Source organism: Coturnix japonica, chromosome 1, assembly GCF_001577835.2.
Source record: "Coturnix japonica isolate 7356 chromosome 1, Coturnix japonica 2.1, whole genome shotgun sequence".
Lineage (NCBI taxonomy): Eukaryota > Metazoa > Chordata > Aves > Galliformes > Phasianidae > Coturnix > Coturnix japonica.
The window spans coordinates 71,567,284-71,584,060 of record NC_029516.1 but is presented as its reverse complement, the minus strand read 5'-3'; the positions used below and the strand labels follow the sequence as shown (position 1 = coordinate 71,584,060).

Genomic DNA, 16,777 nt, shown 5'->3' with positions numbered 1-16,777 from the left:
TGGCTGACTGCATACCCCTACTGAACACTATATGGGAAGGGAAAATTGGAGGTGATTCTGGGCCCCAGCAGCCCGGCTGTTGGAGCAGGAGTGTGGCCCAGAGTGGTTCACCACAGACCCAGCACCAACAAGGTCTCAGATGTGGCTGAGGGCTTAGCAAGGACCACCTGTAAAAAGAGGTAATTCACATGCAACCATCCTCACCAAGGTAAGACTGAGTAACAGCATAGTGGTGAGCCAGCAGTCAAGGTGTCAGCCCCCGTTATGGGTGGAATGGGTAGCACCCAACACTGAAAAGCAGCTGGATGCTTCCCCTTAAAACCATCTTTTCCACTACTGAAAACTTTGCCAGCACTGAACTGAATTTTTCCACGCCAGGTGTTTGCCTCAGGCTGACTTCTCCTTTTTTAAGTGTCAACAGAAAAAGGTCAGTGGCTTCTGAGAAGAAGATTAAGTTATTTTGTGCACGTTTGAGGAATTGTTGATGCTGTTCTGCTAAAAACACAGAACAATTCTTGGCATCACTGCAAGAGCCCGAGTCGGGCAGGGGAGTCACCTTGGTGCCTCTTGCCTGAGACAAGCTACTCACTTCTCTCAAAGTCTGTAGAGTCTGTGCTCAAACTCTTCTCCAGAGTCTGTTGATGCTCCTGAATCTTCAGTCACCGCTAAGAATAATCCCTTACTTTACAGCTCACGGATCCTGACCACCCTGCCCAAGCACGGGCTGAATGCAGTGACCTTGCTAGCTCTGCTGTAAGACTGCTGAGTCTAAAGCAGGATTTGACAGGCAGCTGCTGCCTGGGGTACGTTGAGGAGCTATGAAATGAAAAACAGGACCACGCTGCATTCTACATGCCACTTTGCAGGTCATCAGCCATTACAGGCAGCACAGCTGATGCCAGAAGAAAATGGTAATTGGAGACAAACAGTTCAAGGGTGGAAAAATGAATCAGGAGAAGTTTGCATAGAAGAGGCAGGCTTAGGATGCAACTAAGGCGAGTAAGAAGAAGGCAGGACAGGTAGGACTTGACTATCCCCTGGTGCTAGGGCCTGATCGATGGGGAACCTGGATTCTCTGTCAGTGGGTCCTAGTATATTGGGCATTACTTGAATTTTGGGTGGTCCCATGGAGCCAAGAGTTGGACTCAATGATCCCTGTGGTTCCCATTCAACTTGGGATATTCTGTGATTATATGATACCACAGACCCTCTACCTGTGATGGTGGCTATCCCTTGCCACTCACTAACATTGCTCCACATGAGGAACTGCTAAACTCCTCAAGCACTCAAGTGCTTGCATCTAAGAGCTAAGCACAAGGACGGCTCATTCATACCTCAACACCAACCTGCCATTGCTGCTTTTTATTTTGTCTTGGAAAAGTAGTACAGTACTACGTGCTCACTAGGGGTATGGACTCAGTGGTTGCAGACACATCTCTCAAAGGAGCATAAAGAGGCAATGGCTTTCTTTGCTTGTTTTTGTCTGTGGTAAGAAGGATGTAACAACTCTTACTGTAAAGTTTGATAGCTTCTCAAGTAATTAACCAGCAGGTGTTCTAATGGGCTGAGACAGATGATGAAGCAGAAGGCAAAATGTAATTACAGATTCCCTGCACCACAAAGGCAAACAGTACCATCAAAAACCAAACCAAGCTCGGCCCCACTGGTCCCAGGCCTCCTCTTTCCCAGCACCTACTGCTGTGCTTGCTCCCGGTGGGTCAGAGTCTCTCTGGGCACAAAGCATTGCTTCCAAGTGCCACATGCTTTGATCACAAAAGCAACTGCCACGCAAGCAGCATCTATCCTTCAGCAGAAATTAATTTTTCATGGCATTTGGAGCTGCAGCTACAAACAGGAGGGGGAGTCAACTCTTTACAAGGGTAGATAATGGCAAGACAAGGGGGAATGGATTTAAGTTGAGGGAGTTTAGATTCAGGTTGGATATCAGGGTGAAGTTCTTTTTCCAGAGAGTGGTGAGGTCCTGGAACACACTACCTAGAGATGTTGTGGATGCTCCATCCCTGGAGGTGTTCAAGGCCAGGTTGGATGGGCCCTGGGCAGCCTGGTCTAGTATTACATATGGAGGTTGGTGGCCCTGCACAAAGTAGGAGGGTTGAAGCTTGACAACCCTTGAGCTCCCTTCCAACCCAGGTCATTCCATGATTCTGTGATCCGCGACTGCTAAAGCCAACTCAGTTGGCACAGGCAAAAGTTATTTCCATGGGATTTTTGGCTTGTTTCTTTTTCTATTTTCCTCTGTTTTCCTCAAATAACAAGAAGCCAGATGTCAGGAAGCTTTGTTAGGCAGCTCTAAAGCAGAGGGAGTACTTGAGATGTGGACTGCAACAATGCTTTCAGCCACTGGGTTTCCCCATGTACTGATCAACAGCTTGGCTGCTCACCTCAGGTTGGCCTCCCAGAAGCCATGTTATAGATTACTGACATTCTTCCATTTCCCTTCCCTATCCCCCACCATATGCCTCCCTCCAACTTCCCTTCTTGAAGAGAAACCCATCAGAACTGCTCTGGCTCTTCTGGCAGGGCTGAATTTCCCCCCGAACAGCCTAGCATTCAGTGATGCTGAAAACAAATAGAAATATGGAAGGCAAAAGAAGTCTTCAGCCTCGCAGGAAACCCAGCCCACAGCATCTGTGTGACACGGCCTGAAAATACCATGTTATCCCAGTAATATCCTGGCAAGAGCCTGGAGCACTCAGCTCCACCTCCCAGCGGCCAGGTTCTCCCTTCACACCAGTGCTAGAGAAATGGCAGAGTTGATGTTTCACTACAAAGCCCCTTGTTTGTGGAACTGTACGGACATCTCATTCGCAGCAGGCTGTAACATGGTGTTCTGCACGCTTCACGTCAAAATCACGTCAAAGGCAGGGGGAGAACACTGAGTCTGGATGTATTTTAAGTCAAACAAGCACAAAATACTTGTTGAGTTTCCCTTGCTTACTGCAGAGTAAATGATTTTGGTATTCAACAGAAAACTTGCCATTTAATGAACATAACTAAGAAAAAAAGGCCACAATTTTTGCCATTTCAGCTAAGAGCGGGATAACCTTAGCATGCTCTGCACTGTTAGCAAAGTCTATGCACAAGGTGAGGTGGCCTTGCATGGCCAGGGCTTCAGCACGGACACAAGAAACGTCCCAGCAAGAGTGCACACTGTGCAGCATCCAAGGAAGACAAATGGATTTCTGCCATTACTTCCAAAGGGAAAAATGATCTGCCAGGGATATACAACCAAAGCAGACTAAGGGCTTCAGAAGGCAGCCTCTGGCAAATCCAAGTGGGAGACGTTAGCTTTCACAGCTGTCTGCTGGCCTTGGCTGTCCACCTTGCCGGCCTGCAAGAATTTATTGCTCCTCTAATAAAGCCAGCAGTAAGCAAAACACACTTGTGCCTCAGTTGCTGCAGCTCACAGCCCAGTGTACCGGCCTGAGCTGATGATGATCATGGGTTTTCAGCAAGATCACAGACTTGCAGCCACATATCCAAAGAGGTGAAGAACAGATCAGACCAGCACAAAATGTCTCCTTAGCTGCGAGTAACTTAGAAGAGACCTGGGAGAAAATGGTTATGTGAAAAGAAAAGAAAAAAGTTTCTGAAGAAATCACTGCTGTGCCTTGATTTAGAGTCCTTTGCTGTGTGAAAGCCTGGTTCAGCTGCCTACTGCTTGTACCAGGGGAAGGGAGAGGTTGGTAGAAACAGGTCTGCAGGAATTGCCACGATAATCACATTCCCAGAAGCCCAGACTGCCTGTAAGAAAAAGAAGCACCTTCCTTTGCCCAAAGTAACCAGACCCTCTTCTCCTGTGCAGAGGAGAGGTTTCAGTAGTAAAATGGTATGCATCGGAAGAAGTCAAGATAGGAAACTCAGAAGGGACAAAAGCTTTTCTTTTTCAACGCAGATTTTAGAAAACCCAGGAAATCTACACGCCCAAAGCACTTATTAAAATGTGTTCCTAGAGCTGGCTTTGACTCAAGCACACCAGGAAATCAATGGCAGCCTTTTGAACACTGAGAACAAATTGCTCAAGTAGCCCTGGTCACATATGTGCAGACATTATTCTCACACACTTGATATTGCACAGGCTGTGCTTAACAAAGTTACACTAGATGCTACTTGTACAAACGTACAGGCTGTAGGAAACAGATACAACACGAACTGTTTTTCCTCACGTGTGATTTCAGAAGTAACACTGATATTATCATAACACACTAAGCCATGATAAACAGATGTTCTGAGGATGTACTGCAGGCCACCTTCGGGTGTTGCAATGATGGGAAGTCTAATGTTGTGCAATGAAACATTTAGTAACACAACTAAGCCTTTCAGTTTTTGAGTAGAATCTCTTGCTTGGTTATTTGAAGAAAACTTTTGGGATCTCTAACAATTTGGGCAAGCTTAGGGTGAAATAAAAACAGAAAACAAACCACCCTTCCCCAGAGGAGGGCAAACAGCTCCTTGTTGCAAGTCTTATAGCTCTCCTAGGATAAAAGCTGCCATACTTCCCAGTCTTTCCTTGCCAAGTGCCCAGACAGTGTGAAGGTGTAGAGATGTTAAAGTGTACCCAGCATGCTGACAGCTTCTAACATGCCAGCTCTAAAAAGTCACCCCACTGAGCTAAAGGAATGGCATCATGTGCTCCTTTAGCCTATGGCAATAGCAAAGTAATGTAAATAATTGCAGCCTGCAATGAATGATGTACTAAAATTCACAGCACCTTAACATCTTTATGACAGCCTCTGCCAATCTAGCTGCTGACTGCACATCCCTTCTTTTCCTCTAAGTGCTCCAGCACTTGTACGATGTGAGTCATTTCAACAACCCAGAAGGAAACAGCCCTAAACAAAAAGGGCCAAGGATCATACAGGGAACACATGTGAGTATCACATCTGCGCTGGTCTGCAACAGCTTTTCCTCTTGGGGACTTGACACTAATTCTCACTTACCATAGGAACCAGTAGATCCCTACACATGGCAAGTATTGCTTGCTCTTGCACTTGGTAACCTTAACTCCATGAAACATGCACATACACACAGACTAGCTTTGGGATTAGCTTCCCTTTGGGAAGGGATTTGCAGTATGAGAAGCCTTTAACATCAGTCAGCAGCATCAAGCTCAGGGTGCAGCAATAGACTCAAATGAAGTATATAAAAGGGACAGTTTCTGGCTGCTTGTGTTTCCCCTCTAAGAGCAAACACTGTCTACAGCAAGAGCAGCCGAAAGGTGGTGAAGCAGCACCTGGCGTGTCATTGCTTACTGCTTCTTCTCCCGTGCTAAAGCCTAACCCAAATGTACTCTGCCAGTTCACACTTTGTGACCTGCCCAGCAATTCCTGCTGCATGATGGCAATTCCAGCCAAATGAAGGAGCAGGCATCCATGGTCACTAAGCACCTCAGCTGCCCCAAGTTTAATTCCCCACGACATGCAAATCCAAGCTCTCTGTTACAGTACACACTAATGACTTTCAGGAGCCTCATATCCTCCAAAGCACCAGGAAGTCAGCAGAGCTCTACCACAGGGACCCTGTTCCTTCAGTTGAATCAATGTCCCATTAAATCTTGTAATTCCTTCCCCTCCTCATAACACACTAAGCAATAGCCCATGATACATACTTATTTCTATATGGTCCACGTGTAGAATTTACTTCATTTCTTCATCTTACCTGAGTTTTGTACCTTGGTCTCAGCCAAGACACTGTCATTTCCCCTTTTTCCTTCCCTGTTGGAAACCATGCAGCTGCAGAGGGATCAGCCTACATCACCACTGGGATAGCTGCTGGCAGTACACGGTGTGCCTGAATTATAACAGCTAAATCTCATCAAAAATAATGAAGCAAACACAGGCATTTCTCCACAAGACATTCTAACATTTTCAACAAACACTTAGGAACACGTAATGCTGCAGAACGGGACTGATGCGGGAAGGAACAAACTTGGGGCTTCTGGTGCTCACTGTGTGAACATCCACTGGTTAATTTAGCCCTAGCTATGGAAGCACAAACCTTCACTCCTGTGTACTCAGCCTTCCAGAAGTGCGAACTGGAAAAGACTCAAGAACAAGAAATTCACAGAACTTTCTACTTTCTTTCAGGGAAGAGCAAGTCCACAAACACCCATATTTAAAGACAAAAGTGGAAGCAACAACAAAACAAAAACCCCAAACATCTGAATCTTTAATTACACACTTAAAGTACCAAAGCGTCCCAAGGCCCAGGTCAAGATGCAGCCCAGTTTGTGCCAAGCCTTGTACAAGCACATCTTGGAGCAGAGCCTGTACCCTTGGGACAGCAAGCCAGCAAGATTCATTCTTGGAAGAGATTCCTGTATTGTTAGCTGGCTAGAAACTCATTTTCTGAGAAGGGTGGAGCAAACAGCAAGAAAGCTGTCCATCTCCACCTCTGACTGCAGCCAGTTTGGGTCAGAATTGCTAGTAATAGCTTGAGTTCTCTAAAGCAGGGCAGACAGCCTGAGCAAGCTGTTGCACCCCTCAGTCTAAGGATCGATGCCCAAACATAAACCAATCCAAGTTACACCCATAAATAGGCACACCCTCCAGCACCAGGGAGAGCAGTTCTTCCCATCAACACTTAGCTAGCTGTGAGAAATGGGGCACTAAGCCGAGAAACAAAGCACACAAAGCACGCACTGGCTTCCATGTGGGACTTTATAGCGCACCATTTGCTTGCATGGAGAAGCTGATGCCAGGAACACAGCCTTTTACAGCTGTGTGGGGGTCAGCCTCTTCTCTGAGGTAATAGCAATAAGGCAAGAGGGAATGGCCTCAAGTTGTGCCAGGGGAGGTATGGATTGGGTATAGGAAAAAACATCTTCTCAGGAAGAGTGGTGAGGCACTGGAATGGGCTGCACAAAGAGAGGTGGAGTCTGCCCCTAGAGGTGTTCAGAAAACATGTAGATGTGGCACTGAGGGACACAGCTTAGTGGGCATGGAAGGGATGGGTTGATGGTTGGACTCCACAGAGGTCTTTTCCAACCTTAACAATTCTATGATCCTGCATAGGGGGATGGTTCAGCTTCCCAAAGGCAAAACTGGGAGCAATCTTGGCCTGCAGACCACACTTTTGCTGATGGGGAACATACACATGGTAAAGAAGGTCTCTTCTGTCACCACCCACAGATCCAAACTAGATGAACAGAAGCTAGAAATGAGGTGCAACAGCAGGAGGATAATCAACCACTGCAGCAACATGCCAAACGCAGTGGTATTTTCCATTTGTGGTAATTACTTAATCAAGACTAGATATCTTATAGGACATGCTTTAGAGTCCAGAGCAAAGGGAAATCATCACAAAACTAAATATATGGGCTGCATTAGGCAAGAGGACAGAAGACGCAAAGCATAATAGCTCCTTATGGCCTTATCATCTACTAATCGATGGGGAAAAATTGCTCCTTTTAGCATCAGAAGAGTTGGTAGACAGCCATATTTTTAGTGACAAGATACGCTGTTGTTTACACAAAATAGAGACAAAACTACGTTGTGTTTCATTCCAGACCTTTAATCTGGAATTCTCAAAGCTCTTTATCCTCGCTGTGTCAGTAAGCTTGACAGCTTAGTGGCTGATAAATTGGCGTTATTATTCCCCATTCATCCAGCCTGAAACTTGTCAGAGTAGCTTAATCATTTGCTCCCACGGCAAACAGCACTCGCCCTACCTGCAACTATGGGCACCTAGTTCTCAGCCTCACTGTTGCATGACCTAATGCTCATAGGAGAGCCTTGCCTTGAGAAGTGTCTCAGCACACAGAGCTGCCCAGCTGCTACCTGGCTCCCAGTGCAAAACCTCAAAAAGTCTCATAATCTCCTGAGAAGAACACAGCTAATATACTGATCAAGACCAGAAGTCAGCAGTTAATATTAAAAAGAAACAGAGAAATATGTTTCCTAGTTCTTTTTACAAACACCTTCACATATGACAGACAAAGAAGAAAAAAAAAGTGATTTCCATTAGTTGCCATGGAAATCACTAACCCATCTCCTCTCTCTCATCAGCATCTGACAGACCAGTCAGGGCAGCAGGCGAGCACACCCTGTGCCAGAGCCCAGACTCATCCACACCGTGTGGCTACAGGGTGCCCTGCTTCCCCCTGCCAAGGGCTCATCGTTACTGCCTGTCAATGAACTACTTGCTGACAGTTCTGCTCCAAACACTGTCTCCATCATCCTGGCTATCGCTACTGCTGTTGATAAGGGTAATAACGCTCTGCAATGCTGGCTACATCTTCCAACTGAGAGCTTTAAACTTTAAGAGGAATGTATTCAGCTTCATAAACCTTTCTGTGAGGCACAGCACAGCTGTTACTCCTATTTTACAGATGTGAACGCTGCAGCTCAGAGGAATTAGATGCCTTGCCCAAAGCCCGCATATAAATCGTGGTGTGATGGTAGGAACAAGAACAAACAGACCTGGAGAGAGCTGTTTGCATTCTCTTGATGCCCACAGGCTCTGAACCACATCTGTTCAGAAACCCCTTTAATCTATCCCCCACCAACCCTCTACAGCAAGTAAACACAGACCTGGGGAAAAAAAAGCAAATAGTTTTGTATGTTTAATGCTAGTGTACCACTAACCTTGTGGCTGCAGCCAGGACAGCACCTGGATGTAGGCAGCTGTACTGCAGAGCAGCTTGGCAGTGATTTGTGAGGACGCACTCATGCCCAGCTGTTCTCCCATCCCCTCAGCTTTCCCATGTACCAAGTCAGAAGCATCCCAGGCACTGCACTAACACCACGCGGTTTAGGGCTACATACATAGTGCTGCAAGACTCAGCACTCGCCCATGAAAATTAGAAATCCACAAAGAATCTGCATCAATTGCAAATTCTGCTCTGCCCCCACATCCTAGGCATAGGCTGCTGGAGTTATTGGCAAGTTACCCCACAAAAGGGTTGGTTCTCTGCATGTATGTATATGCATAAGTGTGCATCAGGTAACAAACCACGTCCTGTGCTCCCTGATGAGGCATGTGTAGGCTCAGTTTCCTCCACAACACAGTTCTGCAGCAATGAAAAGTCAAAGAGCGAAGGATAAACCACAAAGTGCAAGGAGGAGCTACTAGAAGCTGTTTTCCAAGGTGTTTCCTACAAATTCCCCTCCAGAGGCTGATTATGTTCAATGACCATAAGGTACAAACTGCACTCAAAGGGGAATGCTCATGAAATGCCTCTCATGTCCACAGTGAAAGGTGATCTCACACTGGAGCTTTTCCCTTGGAAAGGGCAGTGAAAGTGTCTTTCTACACTACCAGCCTTTATTTTTACAGAACAGAAAGGAACACAGTACCTTGTAGGAACCTGATATCTTTTGCTAAACATGGCCGAAACTGGCAGTTGTGTTTAGAAGTTATTTGAGGAGGTTGAAAGGTGCCAGTACACAGAGAATAAAATCACATAAAGCCCTGTTTCTTCTGGCAGCCAGGGGAAAATGTTCTGCTTTGACAGGAGGAAGGGAGCTAGGAGGAGATGAAAAGAGGTGGGCTCAGCACAGAGCAGAGGGGCCCCATCAACCTGCGATCTGTGTGCAACTGCACAGGGGAGGCACTGATTATCACCGAGCACAGGGCATAATTAGGACTGCTGGGATAGAACAAGATTAATGGTCTGCTTGCTCATGGAAAAGGAGCATCGAGATAAACTTACTGACTTTGAGACACTCCAGAGCACGGTATCGTTTTTCACAGAACAGGAAGGGGACATCACTTAGTAGGGATGTGCAAGACTAGATTTGCAAGACACTAATGGCTTTGGGTTATACAAGCAGCAACTAATCCCTGGGCAGACAGCAATACTACAAGGAAGAATCAGCCTGTTCTACAAATGGGGATGCTGCGAAGGATCCCAAAAAGAGCACCTCTGAAAGCATTAGCTGCTCCAGCTTGGACTGCAGGGAATAACATCTGCACGTGTGCAAGACTTTAACTGTGGGCCTGGCATAAATCAGGTAATTCAAAAGTAAAAGCAGAAAACCCAATAGTACCCCTTCCTCACCCTACTTGCTGTCATATCATCCTCTATCAGTGCATCCTGTCCCTGGTCCTGGGGACAGCAGAATGGATCTCCACTAGAAACTGTGCCTCAGTCTCCACAGCAGTGTCAGACAAGGGCTGACGACTGAGGAAGATGAGGTGGACACCACTCAGAGTTTATCACCTGGGAGTTGGAACAGCCCAGACCTTTTGCCTGGCACAAGAGGGAGAATGCCATCATCAGCCAGGAACACTAGGGCTTTTCTGCCAACTTCAAGCCTCAGCCGTAGATGCAAGCATTTGGTCTCCTGCCACCTCAATCTTCCAGCCTCCTGGGTTTGAATGAGTGTGCTGCAGAGCGGAGCTGGGTCACAACCTTTTCCGGTTCTCCCTGAGGAATTTTACTCACCCAGACAACTAAACGATCCAGACATAATAAAAATCCCCTGAGGCACTACTCTCTTCTTCCTGCATATAGGAAACGAGACAGTAATTCCAATCCCTCGTATGTCAGCTTCCTCAAACATAAACATGAAAAAGTGGCCAAAACACAAGAGGAAAAGAAAGTCCCTGAGCAGCAAAAAGTACATATGTGAAACATTACATCATGCAGAAGGAAAGAAAGCTCTTGGCTCCAGGCTACGATTACCAGTGCTGAAATGGCAGGGGCTGCTCCAGCACACAGGGGCCCCACAAGCACTGCATTAGAGATCAATTCCTTGTTGGAAAACAGCAAGAGGCTCCAGAATCAAACCTGGCCCTGTGGCTCTGAGGCTGTGGGCTTCTTAGTCAGGATGTGCCTCCAGCAGATGCTGACAGTTTTGCTGGCCTTCATTGTCATTGGAAACCTGCATCTAAGGGCACTGTCCCAAGCAACTATAGGCATGGTGTTAAAACAGAGAAATACGGTGTAATAAATGAGACCTCAGGTTAGGGCAGACAATAAGATTTCATAGGAAATTCTGGGTGGCCAGTTTACATGACAGAGAACTGATGTAATCTTAGGCAACTGCTGACTGGGTGCCTTCAGCCCAGCGTGTACTGGCACAAAGGGAGCTGCTCACCAAACTGGAGCACATTTCAAAGCAAGCGGAAAGAAAATGTGAGGCAGTCACTGCTCATGCAGCATTTATCTGTGCTTTAACACAGCGCTGAAGCCTCCAGGGCTGTTTATTTGCCATTTGTTTCTCTTTAGAACTATGCTGCCTAGAAGTTGCAATCAGAGCCCTATGGAGTGCAAGCACACAAGCCCCTCTCTAACCAGTTCATACCTAATACACCAGCTGTGGCAAAATCAGCAGCCTCTGGGAAAGCTGATATATACATACCAGCGTTTGCCACACAGAGCTGGCTCTGGAAGGTGCTTCACAGATTAACAGCATTCCAGTCTTTACTGCTGAGCTTGGAGACAATGCTTTGAGGGATTCATCTCTCCAGAGAGGTGCTGGTTATTCATGGTGTAGCTCAGACATGCCAGTGAAGCAGAAGCTGACACCTCTGTGAAGGGAGATGCTGCAACCCAGCTATTGCTGAGACATTTCTGAGAACCCATCTCACTCAGCTCACAGGATGTGTGAGCTAAAGCAGCCTGGTAACATGAGTCTTGTGAGCCTGAAGGACTCATCTGGCTGAGGTTTATCACAAACACTCTTCTGCGCAAAGAGAAACATTCCTCAGCTCATGTAATACCACGCAAGAAAGATCAAAGGTGCCCCCGTGCCTCCTGATGGGCACGCAGCTGTACCAATAACAGCAGCTGGAGAATGCAACAGGCAAGAGAAGCCTTTCAGCCAGCCCTATGTTAATTACCAGCAAGGAATTTGCACCTTGGCAGATAAAGTCATTCACTCAACCACAGTGAATTTGCAAAAAGCAGCTCAGGCCCAATGGCAAACCTCAGCTCCATCTGCAGAGCAGCATCAGGGTGTCACATGCACCTGAGCACTGCACATCACTTCTGTGTTACAGCTTGCACCACGCACACTGACACTTAGAGGTTATGGTCCCTGTAGAAAGAAACATATGGCATCTGGCCACGGAGTTCAACACGAGGTGTCCTAAATGAACTGTGTGCTTTAGCTGCCAGCCCCCAAGCTCTCAAATCACCCACAGCACACCCATTAAAAACCTTAGAAGCAGGCTGAGTTACCTGTGCGCTGGCATTGCAGCACCCTTTCTTTCCACTGCCCTGGACCAAACATCAGTAGATGAAGGACTGAACAATCACAGAGGCTCTACCAGTAAATTCCAGAGGGAAACAGACACTTCTCGAAACAGCAGCCTGAGGTCCAAATTACAGCCCTGTCCTAGAGCTATGCAACTACACCAGGATCTTGGCTGTAATTCGTTAAGTGTAATTTATTAAGACAGCAGTTTTTCATCTCCATCAGTGCAAGAACGTGGGAAAAGCGTAATGAAAGCAAGCTGCTGGCCAGACCCTGCAAGCAGCCCAATGGGAGGAAGCACACCCGGCTTTATGGAGACCAGCTGAACAACCGGCCCCATATCTCCAGGGCACAGAGGCTCTCTGCTGGCAGAGTGACACGAGACCCTGGAGGGAAGGGAACGTGGTTTGCCGTCATGTACAGGAGTCAAGCTGGATGAAAAGTAAGAGCTCAGGTGAGTTAAGCAAACAGAACTTGGCTGGAAACTTGGTCTTTTTCTGCCCCCAACACCTCTTTTCAGTTTTTCGTGTGGAAAGATTACATAGAGTGGAAAAGGAGGTGGGATGAAAAAATTAATCCCTGGGTTACAACAGACGTGCGGTGTTTGCAGCGCACACTATTAGAAACAGTTATAAATCTGGTCCCAAATGCTTGTCATCACTGCGCTGCCTGGGGGTTGTAACCCCTCAGATCTGTCAGTAGATCTTCTCGTGACAAGAGATCCTCTAAGCTGCCTCCTCCAGTCATTTCTGGCCAGAATGAGCTAAATCAACTCACACTGCTTACAGCACACTTCCCAACGGCAGTCTTATTTGGCCATAAATGGGTTAAGAATAGGCCAGGGGAGTAGCTACAGGTCTTGGGGATTAATCTGAATGAATAGCAAACTGGCAAACATTCACCCGCAGCTTGCACCAATATACACGTGCTGGTATAAATCTCTTCATTAACATTCAAAATTCACGCTGAAAAACGAGTATCCTGATGGGACACACGATGACACTGGTGTAAGCACGGTATTCCCACACACCAACCTACAGACCTCACGGCCACAGTTCAACAGTGAGCAGACTCCTTCCCAGCACTAACTTGGTAACTGCTCCAGCAGGAAACGCCTGATCGATGCCATTACAGCCCTACCGATTCACCTGCAATGCATTCATCAGACATTCTGAGCCTCTCCCTTTTCCTCCCTTGTGATGAATGATTCCCCCGGATCACCCATCTGCTCACTAAAGACCCAGCTGAGAACACAACCTCCTCACCTCCACAGGAGCCCATTGGTACCAGCAAATGGCCTCCTCTGACACTGTGACCCAGGAAGAGACACAGCACGCTGCCTTGGGCTGGTTGCTGGCCTCCGGCCGAGGCACACAGTTCACCATCTATTGCTCTTGTGACTATTACTGAACTGGGCCAAGAAAAGCTCCCACATTTTGGCACGTCTCAGATTTTCCAGTCTGCACAAAGTCATGCCAAGAACATCGACTGAAGCAATTTCTTTCTTTCTTTCAAGACTCAAATTATGCACCTAACAATACTGTAGAAATGAGCTCTGGAACAAAAAAGCCAGCAATGTTCAGATATGCTTTTGCTTACAAATGGATTAGAAGCTCAAGGCTCAGCGTTAATATTCTGTACATACTGAAAGGCACTAAGTGCAGATTGCGGCGGAAACAGAAGAAATAGAGTCATCACTTCCAAACCTAGGAGAGGGGAAACACTATGTGAATCTTGCTAAATGCCGGGGACACGGGGGTGCGATGAAGAACATCTAGAAGGTGCCAACTGCCAAAGGTGCCTCAGAATGTGAGCAGCCCATCTTGAAGCACAGCCCACTCTCCCCAGAGCACAAGAAGGTCCCAATATCCCAGATGGTGGTTCCTGTGAGCTACCTGGTGCTCACCACCCAGCAGCAAAGGATCTAAGAACCCCAACAGATAAAGTGTTTGAGGCATCAGTTCTCTACTCCAATGCTTTTCTGAACTTGGACTGGAATTGAACCAAAATGTTCATGGGTTTGACACCCAGATCATCATCTCTGAGAGCAACTGAGTCACTAAAGCATCAGCCAAACCATAGTACCCTAACTCTAACAACCCTCTGCTAAATCATATCCCTGAGCACCACATCCAAATGGCTCTTAAATGCATCCAGGGATGGCGACTCAACCACCTCCCTGGGGAGCCTATTCCAGTGCTTAACTACCCTTTCTGTAAAGAAGTGTTTCCTAACATCCAACTTAAACTTACCTTGGAGTTGGACTAGATTCCCTTTAAGGCTCTCCTCCAATTTGAACAATTCTATGACCTTATGGATGCACTGCTGACACTTCCTTTCTACAGAGGGATCCTGTATACTGACAACAACTAAGGCTGGTTTATGATAAAACTATTCTGGCTTTTTCAGGACAGCTCTGGAGGGGATGTACGTGAGCACTGACTACACTGGCACAACACGGCTCCAGCAGAAAGTCTCTTACAAGGTACATGCAGATGAAACACCATCCCACCACTTGGTCACTCAGCTTCCTCAAGGTCTGCAAGTGGAGTCGGACGGGGCCAGAGCTCGTGGGGGAGTCGGATGGGCGCTCCCCATCTGTGCCACAAGGCGGGTAGAGCGGCACGGGGCTTGGGAAGCAGAGCAAGGCAACACTCAGCAGGAAACCAGAAGTGTTTATACATTTTTGTGCGGAGCCAAGCTGCGATGCTGGAGGGCGGGGTCGGCCATCTGGGACAAATATGTAGGGAGAAAAAATGCGAAGCCGCCCCAGCCCGTCCCCCCGCCGGGACCGCTTCGCAGAGCAGAGCACGCCCGGCCGCCACCACCACCCCCCTCCATCCCCACCCCCCCATCCCAGCCCAGCTTGTGTTCATTTGCTCCAAATCACTTCCACATTTCCCTGCCACAATTATCGAATATTTTGTTCCTGACCTCACTTTTACGGAGCCTGCAGCGCCGGGAATTCAGGCACCGTTTATTTTCTGTCAACAGACCTTTGGGTTTACGAGTTTGGTTGGGGGGAGGGGGGGTCTAATGGTTTTCGTTGCCTGAAGAAGGTCATTGCGGTAAACGAGGGGAAAGAGAAAAAAATAAAGAAGGAAGGAAAAAAAGAGAAAGAAGGAAAAGCAGCCGGAGCGGCAGGGGGCTCCCAGCCCTCGCCCGGAGCTCTCAGCCCACAGTCCCCGTCCCGCCGGCCGCCCCCTCCTCCGGCCCCAGCCCCGCCGCCATCCGGCCCGGGATAGACCCGTCGGAGCAGCCCGGCCCGGCCCCCGCCTACCTCCGCTCGCAGCCGGGCGACGGCCAGCAGGGCACAGAGCAGCGGGAGAGTTTTCCAGATCTGCAAGAGAGGAGCGGGGAGAGCCGGCGGTGAGAGCGGGTCGGGAGGGGACACCGCAACCACCGCCAAACTTCCCTCCGGCCGGCCGGCCCCTCACCATGCTGCGGGGCTGCCGGAACCGCCGGGACACGAGGAGTTGCAGAAGCGCGTTCTCCGGCTCGCTCGGCAAGGGAAGGGGAAGTCTCCCCCCCTCGCCCCGACCCGCCAGCCCGCGGCTCCACCCCCGGCTCGACCCCCGCCCCTACCCCCGCCCCGGGCCCGGCCCCTCCTCGGCCCGCCCGCTGCCACCGCCCCGCGGGGCCTCGAGACGGAGCGGGCGGCCCCATGGAGGGGTAAGTGGGCTTCGTCCCATAGCGGTGTGAGTGGTCCGACAGGCTGTGGTCGTCTGCACGTAAATACCTGTGATCCTCTTTAATAGCTTTAGCTTGGAGTTCCAAGCCCAGGGGCTGGACCTGGCAGCACAGACCGGCTGTCCAATGGGGAAGGAGCCTGGTGTAGAAAGAATGTGAATTCACTAATTCAAACCCAAAGTCTGATCCTTAATGGCCAAGGAGCATTTGATATATGAGCACTCATTTAAGCCCTAAACAGGCCAGTCTCGGGAAACAAAGAAGACGGGCTGTTGGAGGCTCTTAATATTCAGTGCAAAAACAAGGCATTTAGGGAAAAAATAAATAAATAAAGCTTCACAACATGTGACTTTCACATCTTAGCAGTTCAAAGTGGGCAAACAGGCCAAATCACTTCTGCTGTTCTTAATGCAGGGCATTTGATTATCTCTAATATACACTGTGCGGAACGTTTCTGCTGTGAACACCACAGAATAATGCAGAGGGAGGTGCTGCAGAACTCTGTAGATGTGGCACTGAGGGTCGTGGTTAGTGGGCACGGTGGGGATTATTTGGGGTTGGAATGGGTGATCTTAGAGGCCTTTTCAAACTTTAATGATTCTATGATTCTAAAACACATAAATATCTGCTGTTACAGCAGCTGTCAAGGGCTGTTCCCTTGGTTTTGAGGTTGGCTCTCTCACTGCGCTCACTCAAGCCTGGCTGTCTTGCTCTGTTTTGATTTTAGGAGTCCTAATTATGCTTTCATAAAGCATCCTACCCAGCATATTCTGCTCCTGTCTGAGGGTGGCACCGGCCTGAAAATCCAGCCTGAGAGATGTTCAGTGTTCCACTGCTGATGCTGAGCAGTGTAGTTCTCAGTGTCTACGTCGCTGTTGCTCGAGAAGTAGAGCAAATGAATCGTGGACAAATAGTGTACATGG

At 48.1% G+C, this 16,777-nt stretch overlaps 1 protein-coding gene across 1 annotated transcript in view; it reads right to left on the bottom strand.

Moving 5' to 3' along the window:
- FSTL1 (follistatin like 1) overlaps nucleotides 1-15,724 on the bottom strand; it is a 34,544-nt gene extending 18,820 nt beyond the window's left edge. The window contains exons 1-2 of the mRNA XM_015874796.2: nucleotides 15,602-15,724; nucleotides 15,445-15,504 (exon numbers count right to left, since the gene is read on the bottom strand). Of these exons, the coding sequence (XP_015730282.1) occupies nucleotides 15,445-15,504; nucleotides 15,602-15,604 (63 nt within the window). The 5' untranslated portion in view covers nucleotides 15,605-15,724. The remainder of the gene's footprint in view (nucleotides 1-15,444; nucleotides 15,505-15,601) is intronic.
- Between the last annotated feature and the right edge of the window lie 1,053 nt (nucleotides 15,725-16,777).